This window comes from Zosterops lateralis (assembly GCF_965231275.1).
Source record: "Zosterops lateralis genome assembly, chromosome: 3".
Classification (NCBI taxonomy): domain Eukaryota; kingdom Metazoa; phylum Chordata; class Aves; order Passeriformes; family Zosteropidae; genus Zosterops; species Zosterops lateralis.
This window is the reverse complement of record NC_139764.1, coordinates 60219338-60236852: the sequence shown is the minus strand read 5'-3', so window position 1 is coordinate 60236852 and position 17515 is coordinate 60219338. Positions and strand designations below refer to the sequence as shown.

General features: G+C 35.7%; 1 protein-coding gene and 1 long non-coding RNA gene across 7 annotated transcripts in view; one reads left to right on the top strand and one right to left on the bottom strand.

Moving 5' to 3' along the window:
• PTPRK (protein tyrosine phosphatase receptor type K) overlaps positions 1 to 17515 on the bottom strand; it is a gene marked incomplete at its 5' end in the record, with an annotated part of 380851 nt that overhangs the window by 17975 nt on the left and 345361 nt on the right. For 3 of the 6 annotated variants that reach the window (XM_083857316.1, XM_083857318.1, XM_083857321.1), the window contains 6 exons: positions 1255 to 1331; positions 2141 to 2228; positions 4017 to 4201; positions 7799 to 7834; positions 9943 to 10103; positions 17061 to 17199. In XM_083857316.1, the coding sequence (XP_083713442.1) occupies positions 1255 to 1331; positions 2141 to 2228; positions 4017 to 4201; positions 7799 to 7834; positions 9943 to 10103; positions 17061 to 17199 (686 nt within the window). The remainder of the gene's footprint in view (positions 1 to 1254; positions 1332 to 2140; positions 2229 to 4016; positions 4202 to 7798; positions 7835 to 9942; positions 10104 to 17060; positions 17200 to 17515) is intronic. The other 3 variants (XM_083857319.1, XM_083857317.1, XM_083857320.1) reach the window with 3 other exon arrangements.
• The window catches only part of LOC310907266, a 371251-nt gene that overhangs the window by 253625 nt on the left and 100111 nt on the right, over positions 1 to 17515 (top strand). The window lies entirely within an intron of this gene.

The window sequence follows — 17515 nt, the reverse complement described above, 5'->3', positions numbered from 1 at the left end:
AGAAAATCAGTATCCTCAGGGAATTATTAAAAAATTGTGAGAATTTTGTTTTTTAAGGCTCAGGCAAAATATCACAGGCCTATCATTTCACAAAGATTGCCATGTTAAAATATCCAAATAAAAAGACAGAAATATTTCTGGAGCTAAATCTTCATATCCTGAAGAATCAAAAGGTTCTTAAATAACTTATCAACTAAAAGTGGTCAGGAGAAACTACTAAGGTGCAATTAGAAAGAAAAGCAGTCAAAGCCATGTATTTCAAAAACACTTGACATAGCTATTCCACTACCTTTCAAACAGCTTTGGAATTAATTTGAATACAACAATTGGTTTATTCCTATGGTGCTAATTAGAGAAAAGTCATATTTTGCTAGTCAAATTGCCTGGCAAAATTTGGATCAGTTTATAAAAAAAATTATAAACAAATTTGTATTCTGATTAAAGTATGGAATTTCAAATTTTAGAAGTTTTTTGCAGAAGTGAGGAAAATTCTGTGTTATAATATATATATGTGTGTGTTTGTGTATATACTTTGGAATACCTAAAAGCAAATGCCAGCTAAATATTGCTTGTCTAAAACGTTGTTAAAACAAACTAACAAAAAACCCCCAACCTACAAACGTTATTTTCCTTCTTTTTTTTTTAACCAAATATATATTACGACTACTCCACAGGTATATTTTCAAACAACTACAGCACAGCATACTATCTATCATCTTACATATATGTAGGAAGTGGAAAAGCTAGTGGCCAAAATCACCACTAAAAATAGGAACAGCAAATTCTCTTTAACAGACAGGCTCACCTGAGTTACCTAACATCCAATAATATTCAGAGCTAAGCTAAAAGGCTAAATTATCTTTTCAAAACAGGTACAAAAAATATTCACACAAAAAAGAAAAATTTAAAGGAACAGATGAGATAAATTAGATGAGGCATGCATAGTTATCAACTGATAAAAATAGAAGAGGAAAGTAATTAATAACAATATCTATAATAAATATTTACAATAGGATGCTGTTATTCACATATAGTGGTACTTACATCCCTGTACAGCCAAATCTACAGCCCAAACCAAAGTCAGATGTGAAAGAAAGCACAACAATGTCAGTGAGTACTAGGACGTAGAACAAGGAAAGTGTACATTTGTTCTTAATAAAAGAAAATTTTCAATAATTTTGTAGCATAACATGCAATAATTTCACATAGAGAAGCTGGCAAATTGAGAGAGAGAAAGTTGCACATTCCACTCACATCTATGTAGTTGGCATTAATGTAATCTGAAGATGGATCATCTTCAACAGGTTGCAAAATCACCCTGGAGTGGTCATCTGTAAAAACCAAGTGGTTACGGAGCCTTTTTGAAGTGTGGTTTTTAAGTAAGATATTAACGGTAAGTCATCTAGAAAACCAAAATCAGCTGGCATAAGCGCCTCACAATTTACAACCCTTAAATACAAAGAGTTTACATGGAAATACAAAGAATCATTTTGTCTGAGGTCTACAATTACTTCAAAAAACATTCACTAGATATCATTAAGAGCAGCTGAAAAGTATTGGCACTGTTACACGTGGTTAAAAAGAGACAAAGAGACCAGGTTACTTGCTCAAAGTCACTTTCAACATCAGCTCCACTGTTGGTAATCTAGAAAACCAGAAATGCTGATTACTGTTTCCTTACTTCCAACCCAAGCCTGCTCAAGTTCATATTGAGACATTAATGAAATCAAGACAAAGGGGTTAGCAATGCACATGGGATTTGATGAAGAGGTAACTACCCATTCAGGGACTTCTCCGGCACCGTGATTCCTGCGTGTTCAATTGCACGGGGAAAACAATACAAATTGTGAATAGGCAGAATCAACATCCAAATGAGTGCCAGCGTGTTGCTGATATATGCTTACCACAGCTTGCACAACAGAGATGCAAATGCGAAATTCAGCCTGAGTTATAAAAGGAAGAAAGTTGAACTGTGAAGAACAACGGTAACAACAAAAAAAAGCAGAGAAAGGCACTGTTCTGCTTCTCCTCTGCAGGTATAAAGCAGCTGTGCCACAGGAGCCTCGCAAAGGAAGAGAGAGCACAGCCTAAGTAACACACGAGTAGAACTATCGCTCAAACCAAGGACACCAATACTCACATGCTATAATGTTGCCATAGCGGTTCTTTGTTCTGTTTTGATCCTTCTTAGCGACATCCCAAGAAGCTGACTGCCCCTCAAAGAAACTCTATAAATAAAAATGTTCCGAAAGAAAAACATTCTGACCATTAATTTATCTCCAAAAGTATCAGTTTAAAAGAACTGCCTCACCATAAAGTAAATTCAGCTTTGTTCGCCTGCCCCGGTCACCCAGGCAGAACCATGGTACAGAAATCTCTAGAGAAGAAGGGAGCCTCTCTCCCTCTGTCTGCTACCGGTAAATGGGCAACTCACTGAGGAATTCCACAGGGATTTCAAATCCTGTAATTGCCGGAAGGCTAAACTTGCTTATACATCCTTGCTATGGAGGTATGACAGTAAACTGAAAGAGCACAGAGACTGATCACTCTTCTTACAAGACAGTGCAATATACAGCCTGTTTACTATAGCATTACATTGCTTTCCACATACTACTTCATAAAACATCTTTCCTTCCTACAGAGACATCAGGAACTATCCTCTGCCAATGTTCATTGTTCTTTTTGCCTTTCCTCATATCCCTCCCTCTAGTCACTAGCAAAAATATTTGACATTTTTGAAGTCTTAAGACTTTGATTTCTCAGTATTGATAGAAGCAGTTTTTATTTCTCCTTGGCTTTCTCTTCATTGCCCGTAGTATTTTACATATTTTACTACTGTTGTAGGTCTATGCTATTCCTTCCTTCCAGATGATCTCTTATCCTGGGTAAGTTATCTCCAGAAAATACACAGTGGCCATGGAATCAGAACTTTAATGCACAGTCAGAAGCCCAAAGCAGGGAATAGATGTCATGTATAGAGACAGAAGAAGCAGCAAGCAGGAAAACACCTGATATGGCATCAGGGACCACCCTCCCCCCCAGCAGTGGCTGACACTTGGTCTTAGCCTTGCAGTTAGGCAGAGCATAACAAAGGATGTTTAAGTAAAAGAGAGGAAAAGAGCATAATATTCTTTTAAAAACCACACATTTATTTATTCCAGTTCTTATGTTTACAGTAGAGACAGCTGCAGAAAGGAGAGAAGGTTGAAAACTGTGTCAGAAGAGATTACTTACTCAGAGAAAACTCATTGTAAACCTAGCTGTACTTAAGCAACCTTGGCAGTCCCATTCTCATCTTTACTGTGTGTCCTGCCTGATATCCTAATCCCAAAGAATCACAACAGATTCTGAGATTAGAAGCAAAATGGATCTGTACTCATCTTCTACCTCCAATGCTGGGAATTTCTTGCTTCCATTTTAACATTAAGGTTGTAACTAGACATGCTCAGGCAGGTTTAATTAGAACTTTAAGATGTTACTACCCTAATCATCTCTTTACTGCTTCTCAGCTGGAGCTAAGTCCCAGTATTGCCCTACTGAGATGCTAAAATAAATCAGGAGAATGCTTCCAGGCAATGTTTCTTGGAAAACCAGGCAGGTTAAATTCTTTACTTTAACCTAATCCAGGAGATCTGTATCAAAAATAGCTCACATAACTAATTACAGCATTTCCACTAAAGACAAAAAAAAAAAAAAAAAAAAAAAAAAAAAAAAAAAAAAAAAAAAGAAGAAAGAAAGAGTGCAACTTCTTACAATATGTCAAAAAGATTCTTTCTTTTTATACCCTAAGCAAACACACAAGGATTTTCTACCAGGCAGTTGTAAAGGCTCAAACAATTTGACTCCATTTACTACTTCACTTTTGGGTTACATATATAAGAATCTTATGCCTGTTAATCTGTTTTTCACTTAAACCCATGACATTTAGTTCCATCCTTTTGGAATACAATGCAAACAATAGGCTGCCCATTTCAAAGGGATTTTTCCTAGCAAAGCCCCACTGCTGGAGATCTCACCTCATACTCCTCTTTAAATCCATAGCTGTCAGAGGTCTTCATCAGGTTAATATGCTGCAGGAGGTCAGCCACCCTGATGGCAGGGTGCAGCTGTCCAGTCTGGTAGGGGGATTCTGTGCCTTCGCAGAGATAACGAGGGACATCCAGGAGTCGGCTGGACTCTGCTGTTGCACTGTGATTTTCATCTGTATTCATAAAAAATCAGCCCATTATGTACCCACAGAGCAGTGACACCGGCTGCTATACATATCAACATCTATTTTGAACCTCTTCCTTCAAAAACATCTCTAATTTCTGAGAACGCAAAGCACTTACTCTCCAGCACATAAATACTGTGAAGTACATAAAAGAATTTAACAGCAAACACATACAAAAGTTTGCAGTCCTTCATCCAGCAATAAAGATGCCTGAGGGGCATTTTATTTGAAGCTACAAAACTTTATGACATTAATGTACTTGGAAACTCCAGACTCCATCAACCAAAGTAACTTTTTAAGGGATAATACATATCAATAGCAATATTACAGCTTAACAATAAATTAGAATAATTCTATAGTGGTATCAGCACATCATTTGTCTCAAGCCAACAAAGAGTGAATTGAGAACTCAGTAAAAAAGAGAAGCAATTACACCACCACTTCAGAACACCACCTCCACTTAGGAAGATGAATCAGCACTACAAAGTGGTCATTTTAACTCAGGTCTTTTTGTAGAAAAATGAAACTTGAGTAAATTGTGCTGATTTCAGTCACAACTTTTTGCCCTGTATAAGCAAAGAAGTTTCTTCTAACACTCTGCGCTACATGAATTCTATATAAAAACCAAATGTCAAAGCTGCACGAGGTCATTTGTCAATCCCTTCTGTGAAATAGTAATTTTATTCAAATTAGTAATTATTAGATCAAATGAATTTGCAGAGGAAGAAAAATTCTAATCTAAGTAGCTACTGAAATGAGAAGTGGTTAGTCAACCCCTCCTAAATTTCTTTCAAATCAGTTTACCATTTTCCTTGCAAAGGATCTGGATTAGGAGGCAAAACACTCTAGAAAAAGAATGAATGCCCCCAAGGGTTGGATTTTGTACAATTATACCAAAATTCAAACACTATTAATGCCTTCTGAAACTAAATCTCCTGAGAAACTTGACTCTTTCAACAGTCACCTGAGTGGCTAATTTCAGTACCTAATTTATGCCTCACTAACCTGCCTAACAAGGTGAGTGACATGCAGCAGTCACTTTTTATTGCAGTGTTACCCATACTAAATCACACACATTTCAAACCACCTCAAGATTTGTAGTTCTCCCCATTCCTCACAGAATACTTACCAGTAATAGGCACTTTAACCCATTGAAGCAGCAAAAAACAATGAGTGAACAGAACATGAGAAATTTATTTCAGGACTATATTAGAAAATGGCTAAAAGAAAGTGACATTCAAAGTTGTTAAATCTTTACAATAGGTAACAATGAAAGCCATTTAAAAAATATAAGGGCCAAATTATTATTCTATCAGAGTCATAATAGGGACTTGGGAAAAGCAAAATTGTCATACTAACTTAGTGCTAATGTACACAGAATGGAGAGCAGCATTAATAACCTATACATGAAGAAAAAGAAAACTAGTATAGCTACAAAGTAATAAGAATTTCACATAAAAAACTGTGTTCTATGATTTAGAACCCATAAAATATTCTTCTCTAAATAAGGCAGAAGAAAACTGTCTTGTCATGCTGGGCTGAGCAAAGGCTATATGAAAATGGAGTAGGCCAAATAATGCAGTTCCAAAGGGAACAGATACCCAGCTTTTACGACATGGTGTGCCCAAAACCCTCTACCCTTCTCTCCACTATTTCAGTCTGCTCAATGAAAATTATTACCTCTTCCAACTATCAATGGTTTGCCTCTATGGGGAAATTATCATGCCCAGAATATCATTACCAGCAGATGAAAAAGCAGACAGGAACTATTAAGCTGTTCTTCAGTTAGTTCCTTGCCCTCGGTATTCACAGCTGTCTGCAACTGTGTCTGCCAGAGCAGAAAATACCATGGCAGTATGGCACTGAGTGGGAAGGTACCATGAGCACTTCACAAGCACAGGATCAGATTTCAAAGTTATCTTGATTATTTAGGGGACAATGCGAAAATCAACAAGGTGAATTGAATGATGAACGCAACAACAGTGTGCTGGAAAGGGAAGTCAAATATATAACTACAGAATGGAGTAATGGACTGGAAAATGATAACTGTGATTTTAACAGGTAACTCAATGCAAGTCAGCAACATGAACACAATAAAAAGGAGAAAATACAGTTTAGTTAACAGAAACAGTAAAAGTGGAGCATGGGGGTACCTATTCCACTCAGCTCAGCATTAAGACTTCTAAGAATGCTACCTGATTTGGGGAACTGAAATTTAAAATTCAACCTATGAGTTGGAAAGTTGGAAAGCATTCAGAGGAAAAAAATGACAACAAATTTAGAAAACATCGCCTACAAGATAATGAGTGAAAGAACTGGATTAAACTCAACTAAAAGAGAAATAATTGAGGACATGAGCCTTTCAATGTGTAAAACACTGTTTTGAAAGGACAGAAACGTGCCATTTTCCATATTTTCTGTGATCTCTCAAAAGGAAATGGCTCAACCCACAGCAACAAAAATTTAGTCTAGATTAGCCTAGTGAGAAAAACTAGGAATGAGCATTAATAATACTTAGTAGTCACATCCAGTTAGAAGCAATTTTTACTCAGAAAATTGACTTTTGGGTCCCAAATATTACTAATATGAATCAGAATTTATTCTTACTAAGGAGGACTGAGGCACTGGAACATTCCACTGCAAGAGGAAAATTCTGTTTGCTACGAATTTTCAAAAGATAATGAGAAAATTTCCAGAAAGAATCTGTATTATATGTATAATGTCCATTCTCAAAACAGAGAAGGGATTTCATTGCCCCCAGGTCCCTTTAAGCTTTCCTTCTAGGAATCTAATTTTCAACAAGTCTATATTCACATCCACTTTCTGATATTTGTCTTTTTTTCCTAAAATAACCTCAGCAACTGACTGAAATTGAATACTGCACATTGTGTTTATCCAAACAAGGACTTGGGTACAAATTATACGTTTATCTTCTTATTAAAAAAAACCAACTCAACAATTCTAAAATTTGCACTCAGTGTTAGATGCAGCACAGACATATGCAGCCTGTCCATTTCAATGTATGTTCTTCTTTTCAAAGTAAGTACAAGGCTGAAAAATTTACTACTACCAATTGAATGATGTAATTAATATAGACATACAGAAGTACTTATTCAAAACATGCAAAGAAAGTTGTTGTTTCCTCTTAGATGTTCTTAAATTTTTTCCATTTTCTATTTTTCTTCTAATTCTTGTTACTTAGAAAATTGAGCTTTGGGTGCCAAAAAATGCTAATATGGACTTGAATTTATTTTTAAAGTTCTCTTAATAGAGCTCTTGTTTCACATATCAGTTTATTGGAATTCAGTTTCAAACCTCTGGGGAGAAAAATTTTAGTATTTCCAATTTACATATTTCCTCATTTACTCTTCAGTTAGCAGTGACTAGGAATAACTTCTTAATGAGAACATAAAATAACTTTTATTCTAAAATTGTTGTCAGTCTAATTCTGAATTGATGAACTGAGTGTAGAATTATTTTCTGGCAACAGCATAGTTTTACCATAAAACAATCTGTTTCAATGTTCAACCATGCAAGGAGACAGAACTCATGCAGGAACGGATAATGAAGGACTAGGGTCCTCACCTAACACAGCTGTCGGCACAAGTGGATCATTGGGCACTGTAGGAAAACAAAGCCCATGAAGAAACACATTACCCTTAATTTGTGTATTTTTAAGAATAAAAACAATGTATTTCAGAGTATGACCAAGAGATAACTAAACTCCATTAATTTTATTACGAGAGAAAACAAGAATGAATACAGTTCCAGAAAGCATCCTGAATAAAAGAGGTATGAAAGGCAGTGATTCCAGACTTCAGAAATATAATGATAAGAGCAAAGAGATCCTTACTGAAATGAAATAAAGAAGACATTACATGCAATTTAGCTTTTGAAAGGGCTCCTCCTTCACCATTGTTTTTTTCACTTCACAATAGAGGTTCACTTTCATAGAATTCACTTCTTTCTTTTTAAACCCGTCCTCTCATGTAATACTTGAATAGCTAATCTCAAAATAAAATGGTATTTCTATAAAGTTTCCCATCATTAAAAAAAAATAATATACATTTTTACTGTTAATGGCTTTTTTAATGTTCAATATGGAAGAAATTGCTCGTAATGAGTATAGGAAAATCACAGATACACTGATGCAGATGTCTGAATAAAATTCATAGAATTTTATCTTTTATTATCACAGCTAGAACCATGCAGAGATAAATGCACTGTTTTGGACAGAAATGGCAGAATCCAGGATTTGATTTGTTCCAGTCTGCTACAAAAAATTGTAACAACAAAGTGTCTGTAACAGAATTAAGCTCCAGTTCTCAAGCAATCTGCCTGAAAGTTTGTCACATAACAAGAAACCCTGAAAGCTTGGAAGACTTGTCTCAGCACAGACAATGGTCAGAAGAAGAAAATCCTCCAATACACAAAAAATCACATACCTAGGATGCTAGAAACCGGTGATGTCCAACTTCTTTGCCAGTCAGGCAAAGGACAACTGTGGTGACAGGAGCTCATGGGCTCTTGGCATCACATCTGTCCATCTGAAAGGCTGCCTGAGTGCCTGGCAGCCCTGGCTCACTAATGGCCATGTAAATTCCTCATAAATTCTTAGCCTGGGATCCACCATCACAGTCCATATCAACCTGTCTCGGCAATCCTGCCTCCACAAATTTCAATGCCAATATGACATCAAACTTTGGAGACTTTTCAAACTGTTCCAGCCAAAACTGTGTAGAAAAACCACCAGGCTGATATTCCCACTTATAATTGGCTATGAGACACTTAAAATGTTAGCATTTAGCAGTTTGGTATGCTCCAATAAATCAAGCAATAAATACTCTTCCAAAACCCATTTCCATTACAACAACGGGAAAGATGTTAAGAGCCTTAATGGATGGACTTTGCTCAAGCATGGCAAGCAGTATGGGAGACAAGAAGGGACATGGAGTGTCATTCCCAAACAATGGCAAGCAGCTCAGGCTGCTCAGATTTGTTTAAAGTCAATCCACAAGCCTATGGAGCTGTGAAAAGCTCAGGTCCCTACCACCTCCATGGCAGAATTGTATCCCTTTGTAATTTATACACTAGTTTTGAAATATTCAGTCTGCCAGTGGAGTACCTTGCCAAAAGCAAGGTATAGTGAAGATGTCAAGAGGCAAGAGTGCTGAACAGTGGCAGCTATAATCTTTAACAGTCAGAAATCCAAACTTTTTCAAAACCAGTCAGCGTGTCTACAAAAAAATGAATACAAATATACAAATTTGCAGATATATTAACAAGCTTGTTCCTAAACTTCACAAACAGCAATAAAAATTGTCAATGTTTCCTTCTGTTGTAATGTCCTTACTGCCAAAAAAAATAGAAATTAATTTGGACCTCATATTATTATTCAATACAGACATGGTGTTATGCAGTAATATTTAACGTTCTGGCATGAAATAGTCTAATGAGGGAAAACTCAATTTCAAGTTTTAACTGAGAAATTCTATAATACTTTCCCTAAAACAAATATCACTACATAGTGAAAGCACACGCAAAGATCTAATTAAATAACTTGCCACATTCCAATAAGGAAAACATACAAACATCTCTACTGAACCTGTTGCTTTCCCAGTATTCCTTGAAAACCTGGAGCATAAAAACAATTTTCCTTGAAAATCAGAATTGTTTTCCATGTTTCTATAATCAGCTATACTCTGGAGTGTCTATTACTGGTTACTTACATCTGGGGCTGAAGTTATGTGAGTCCATAAATGTGATTGACAGGGGATCCTCTGCATGCAGAGTGCTCTGGTCGGCGTAACTCCTGTCCATGGCATTCACCATGTGTGTCATCTCCTGGCGGGTGGTTCCCATGGCATCCTTGCGCTTCTTTGCAAGTTTGCTGCCCAGCCAAAAAGAAAAAAGTAAACCATCTTAATATTTGATGAATGTTGATGTCTTCAGTAATCATTCTCTATAATCCTGAGTGACTGAAAAGCTTGACTTATTTCCCTGTGTGCTATTTTTTCAGCATGTGATAAGACTGCACCCTGCTATGAAACAGTCATGGTCTTATGTTTTCTGTACACACACAAATGCTGTAATAGAAGTGCTTACTTCTGTACCCTGGTAATATTTTTTTTCCCTGTGGAGTAATTACACTAATATAAACAAATTAGAGAATATAATTGCATTTTAACTGAAATGACAAATAAGAAGCATCTGTGCTTGCAATTTTATCAACCATCTCCATTTAAATATCTGTTTTGATTTTTTAAATGGATAATTCATTCTCCTTGCTTGCGTTGGTGGGAAAAAGAGTCATGTAACCTTCTAAATTACTTTGTTAGTCAGAAAATTATGAAGTAACAAAAGAAGCATCATTATTCAATACATATTTATATTACATATTTATATTACGTTTTATGTAAAAGGTTGTGCTGCCCATTCAGTATACAAGATACAAGAGGATACCACATTATGATCCTGGTACTTCACTTTGGTTCTTTGAAAAACAAACCCACCCTTATCATTCTACCATTTCATGCAGTTTGGGAACATTGCAATTTTGACATTAACAGTCAAAACTGTATCACAGTTAAAGATCAAGCTAATCTGTAACTAAACCTCTCAAATTAACAGTCAGTGGCCTTAAAGTGCACACTTCAGTTCTTCCCTTTTGAGAAAGAACTGGAAGTGATTCTCACTGTCTCCAGGAGTCAGATGGGAGCAGATAATATATTTTAATTATAACTTAAAACATATATCTCAAGTAGCAGGAAGTATGCAGACCAGCATGAGCTGCACCTTGGTTCTGCAGAAACCTGTAACATGTACCAAACTGTTCTGAAATCTCCCTGTTTTCAGCTGAAGCCATGACTATAATACAAGAGATAGTCAACCTGCTCAGTTGGATAAATCTGACAACACATGAGAGAGACACAATCATTACTTAATATACTAAGTTCTTGAAAATGTATGTTTAAAACACAGCTTATCTTCATAAGTTTCTTCTGCATAGAATGCCATCAAATGGTAATTGTTTAGACAGTGTTTATCTTACATTTCTCTTTACTAAAAAGATGGCCAACTCTAAATATTTCATGAACATTTGAAGAGCAGATAAGGATATTAGATACTTAGTATATAATATAATATTAAATGTTAGGAAGACATTCTTTACTATAAAGGTGGTGAGACATTAACAGCAGTTGCCCAGAGAGGCTGTGGACCTCCTCTCTCTGGTGTGTTCAAGGCCAGGTGGGATGGGGCTCTGAGAAATCTGGTCTGGTGGAAGGTGTTCCTGCCTAGAGCAGGGTTTCAGAACTAGATGATCTTTAGGGTCTCTTCCAACACAAACTATTCTGGGATTCCATGAAGAATATTAGTGTAAATTATCCATCTATTTACTTGTTGAGTCCTGGGAAAATTCACCAGAAAGGACCTACACTGTTCTCTAGAGCAAGGAGTACTTTATGCTTGTGCATATTTTAGAAAATGTTACAGGGCTGTTTCTCAGGTTAACAGTCTTGGTTCATGATGAGGGACCATGGTGTAGAATATGGATGGATAAAGCCCTCCTGTGAATAGTAGATTCTTCCACCAATCAGACTCATGTCCCTATTTGGTCAGATTCCCACACACCCCACCCTGCCCCCACCCCCAACCCCTTTTGCTCCATCTACAGATGGAATAGTTGGAAAATTGCTACTCAGTAACATTCCTACTACAAAAATCCCAAAGGTGGTCTCTAAACCTATAATTTTTTCATCAAACTATTGTTTGATGGGCTTCTGTATCAGTTATTACATGAAAAAAAAAAAAAAAACAAAAAAACCCTGTTAGATGTCTTCCCCAAAATGCTTTATTTTATACATTTATTGCACATATTCCTTTCAGCTTAAGAGGAGTTGGTTTAAATGATACTCTGGTTGAACAAATGAAGACCATAAGAACTTCCAAGAGTGAAACTGCTTGAGCTTTATAAATGGTTCCCAATACTATCAAAGCCTTCACAAGACTAGCATTTCTAGTTCAAAGTAGTTTTTTAAGTTTCAAAGCCTTTCAAATATTCTCTATACACTGAAGATCACCTTTTTCTAGCATCACCTCAGAAACGGAACAAAAAGACTATTACATCTCATCTCTCAATGATATTAAGCTTTTCTTTGAAGCACCACCTTGTAACAAAACCTGCTAGCTATGCTAAATAAATCAACAGCTATTAAGGCTTTCGCGTTATTAGCTTATTACAGTAGCTACTTTCTAATTCTTATGCTCTGCTTCAATGCCTAAAAAGGCCTATTGTGTTGCAGCACTGCAACCCAAAGCTTCTGGGAAAAGGGAGGACAGCTTTATTGTTCAACAGCTCCCGGGTCCCTTGGGGTTTGACAACTTTCTCCTTTCCTTTCCTTTCCCCTTTTCTTTCCCCTTTCCTTTCCTTTCTCACATGCAATCTTTGCTTTGTGATAGTTAAGCGAATCATTAGGTTAAAGAACTTGAGGCTGACAGAAAGCCTTAAGTTATTCTCATTATCTGGTAAAGGATTCAGTTGGATGAATCTGCTCAGGTGGATGATACAGTGGTTGGAGGGGTAAGGTGTTCCATCATAGGATGAAACTGTGTGGTTAATTGTCTTGAGTAGAAGTAATTGTTTTTTAACAAGGAAATTATAATTTGTCACAATAAATCAGAGAATGACAGTTAGCTAAACCAGCTTATCTTTTTTATTTTAATTTTTTAAAAGTTTGTTTAAAGAAGTCAACTAAATTCTGCTTAAAAATGTGTAAGAGCATCATTATCAGACACCACTGGTTCATCAAAGCACTCAAGTGCATCCTTAGAACTCCTCTGAAGTACTTTATGCATTTATTTAAAATGAAGGATGCATGTAGCTGCTTGTTCAATCACAGACAAAATTGTCACAGTCCTCACAAAAACTCTTTTGGTCAACAAGTATTAAAAAAAGTGAGTTTTGCTTCAATGAAGTAAAACTTTATACAAACCAATGCCATAAAATAAGATTCACATTTTAAGATGTGTATGCAAAGCACCTCAAAAGCAAAAGAGGCAGACCATAAACTATTTCTAAAAGTTTGACATCTGCCTAAAACCTGCATAGGAAAATGGTGCACAAGATCACTCCTGAACTGATACTTTGAGAACGTACAGTTTGTGATTTACAGGCACGGTTCACTAACTAGGAAATGGGAAAAGATCTTTTCTCCTTAGTGTGATGTGTTACTGTGAATTATAATGCAAATTAAATTATGAGTATAATAAGCTAAAATGATAGTTATGGAAAAAACTGCAGCAAAAAGCTAAAGTCTCAATATACAGTTAGAAATACAATATCCCTTTAAAAAAAGAAACAACAGAGTAAGAATAATAGGAACAATGAAACAAGTAATTTTTCAAGCCTGAGAACAAGGAAAGATAACTATCAATAAATCTTTGGAAAAATTATGGAGACTGTTTTTCTTTTTTAAAAAGGGATACTGCATCTTTAAAACACATAGAATAGTAAGTCACCCGTATTCTACTTACAGATAGTAGGAGTAAGAATAGTAGCTCCTCCTGGCAAGCAAATCACAGACAGTGGAAAAAGAGAAGCAATGGTGAATGAAAAGCGTGACTCTGTCACATCCAATAAAGCAGAGAAATGTGCGTTTTAAAAAAAAGTTGAAAAATTCATGTTTCTTTGGTTAGCATTTCAACTTGCTCATGCACAAACTAGCCTTACTTTGCCATGCAATTAAAAACAAAACAAAACAAAAAAACAAAAATAAAAAACCCTAGCGTATAAAAATGATTCGTTTTTTAGAAAGATCATTAGAGAAAATTACATGCTGAGATTTCACTTATTGCCAAAAATTTTGAAAATTAAATGAATTGTATAATTTCAACATGCAGTTCAGCATAATATAATGATTACCGCCTAGATGTCATGACAAATGAACAGCTGTGTACAAATCTTGTGCAGCAGATATGCTTTTTACTTTTCAGTCACAAAAAATAAAGGTTCCATTAATAAATACATTTAATCAGAAAACAATTTCTTGTCCTTTACTTTAACATATTCATCAGTACACAGTTGTATACATATATGTTTGTATGCATACTATGTGTAGCTATATGAGTACACACATTTTAAAGAAAACTGAACGTTTCCAGCAGACGTGTGTACTGGCATATCCACCACACATTTCCTGAATGCAAACATATGCTTTCTATTTTAAAATCTTACAACTGGAAATGCTGATGTAGTCATGCTAAGCATTAAAAACATGGAAGGTAAACAAATGGAAGGAAATGAAGGACATTTGGAAATAGTTCAACAATGATTTTGAAAATAAAAATGGCATTGCTTGTTAAAGATGCAGTATCCCTTTTCTTAGCTGGTTTGATTACTCCAGTAAAAGTCTGTAAAAGCTGTTAAGAGCTTCATTCAGGAAAACGTCAAACCAATTTGTACAAAATGATCAGGCAAAGCCTAAAACATCTCAAGTTCATGAACAAAACTGCTTAGTACTTCGTTTTTCAATAAAACGTAATGCTGCATTTAATCAGTTTGAGATAGCGGTGGCTGTGCATACGACTTAATAAACCAATAAAAATGCAGAAACCATTGTTTTATTGACTTTTCCATCTAATAAGCTGTGGTCAATTCGCGTACCAAAAGGGATACTACATAATGGATCACTGAATAGGTACACTACAGAGGATGATTCAGACGGATCGGTTTTCAGTCCCACCACAACTAAGTGAAGTGTGTTTTTTTATGTGTGAATGTGTCAGAGTTTTTACAGCTGTTTCTGGCTTCATTATGAATTGCCCTGATTCACTAGATGGACTGATTTAACTCAGGAACACAGTTTTTCTATGCTTTTTGTAAGAGACCTTGACTAAAGCCAGTATTTAAAAAGTTCCCATTTCCACTAAAGGCAGAGGGTGAGAAGAATGGCACACCTACCAACATATGCCAGAGACAACCAATTAAACTATCTTGATGAAAAATTGCCAAACATTCAAGATTCATTAAGCAGGTTAATTTCTCACCTATTTGGAATACAAAATAGTAGAGGAGTTCAGAAATATTATGTGCTATAGAAAGATTCTAATTTCTAAAAGGATACTGCCTTCACAGGTTCTGAGGAGGGAAAGGGGGAAAAGGGGAAATTTAACAATATCACTTCACAGATATAATTAACGCACTTTGGTCAAACAATTCAATAGTGAAAATTTGAGCCTAAAAGGACTCTGAACAGAAGAGGAAAAAAGGACAGGAAAAATGTACACATGGATTTGTTTGTTTGTTGTTTGCAAAACTAGTCAATCATATCTGGAAGTGACTGACTCTGTAGTGTTAGATGGTTTCTCTCTCACACACAAACACACGTGCACACACAGAGAGAATTTTCTATTAAACGTACGGGGACCACTGTAACACGCACTAAAATGATACTTCCCAGCACATACCATGCTACAAAGCTACAATATAGAGATTTCCTCCTAAAAGCTGAAAAACAACTCCTTTTTTGTTTTTCAAAAGTCGTATAATTAAAGAAAACTGGCTGACTGTATGTCTTTTTTGCACATGATGGGTTGGACCTTTTGCATATGTGTTAATTCTTAACCACAGAGGTAAACAACAGAGAAAAGTAAAAGCACTTTTGGGAAAAATCACATATGTAGCTAACTAACACAGAACACTATAAGCATACCTAATGTTTCTAATGCAGACGTTTCTTCTCCAAGTTATATATCTCCAGGGATAATTGTAAAAAGGCAATAAATTAAAAAAATCTAATGCAAACCAGCAATTACAACATATAGAATGATCTTAATCTTTAAAAATAATAGCAAGCTGCATTTCAGAGGAATATATGCAACAATCACAAAAATACTTTCTATTATAACTTCTGCAAAAGGCAAGGGAATGCAATGCACACATCATGGGAAGGCAAAGGGCTCATTCTAGCCAAGAGAAATCAGCTGGTGCCACGTGAAGGGGACCCGCCAGGGAGGGGGTGCACAGAGAGAGAGGAATTAGTTTCTATACTATAACTACGGAATTATAGGGACATATAGTGGACTCTTACGCTAGGTTAAAAGAGTTGCAACTACTGGGAAAGCTAAGCTTTAGAACACTGACCAAGCAATAGCATAGCACAAGTTACTACAGGTAGGAGGATTGGGACGCAGGGACAGCATTGAACAATGCCAGAAGATGGCGATATTGCTTACTGTCTAAGAAAGCACTGAAAAAAATTTAAATTCACTTAAATTAATACACTTTTAAACAATTTCATGCACTAAGGACTCACTAGATAATTTTACAGTGATGCGGTATGACTTAAGAAAAAACTCCAGGTTTACAAGAGCATAAATAGAGGTATAGAATTACATTATTTTGCAAGTTGAGTAACATTCAAATACAAATAACTCGTTAGAGCCGCATAGAGAAAATAATACTCATTAAGGGGTTAAAACATGAAAAATGCAATAAGTTATTATTTTTTCTTTGCTTTTTTTAAAAAAAAGCACCATGAATTTCAATTCCACCCACTTTAACAATCTGTACATTCTTCCATCTCCAACTTAAAAATCCGTGGAAATAAATAAGTATGAGAAAATGTATAGTTATCAAATCTTAAATATAAAGAAATCCTATCTTTAAAGACATTCTAAGAACCACAGCAAAACCAAAACAAAACACAAGGAACTAATCCAAAAATTGACCAAAAGGACCTACCAGTTCTAAACCATTTTTTTCTAAAGACCTGTAAAAACACCCTTTTAAAATTGTTTGATAGGGAAGGGGAAAAAAAAGATCAATCAGCAAAGATCATTTTCTTACCTTTTTTTGACAATCAATACGACAACAAGGAGAAGTAGGATGAATACCAGAATTCCAGCACTTATTCCTGCTATTTTCACCACCCGATCTGTTTGTTTAGCTGGGTCTGGAATCACCTCAGGTTCTTCTGTTGCTGCTGCTAAATGAATCAAAAAAAAGTTATTTAAATGTGTAAGCACTAGAGACAAGGAAATAATTTTTGGTGATAATTTTTGAATATGTGTGTGTCTTAATACAGTAGTCAAAATAAAAATACAGGCCTCACATGTTTAAACATCTACACATATGTATATAGGCACACTATAAATTTAACAGACCCATAGAATAAGCATAGTCACAAGGGACCCACAAAGATCATTGAGTCCAGCTTTTGGCCCTGCTCACAACCATCTCCAAAAGTCACACCATGTGCTTGAGAGTTTTGTCGTAACACTTGAACTGTCAGGCTTGGTGCT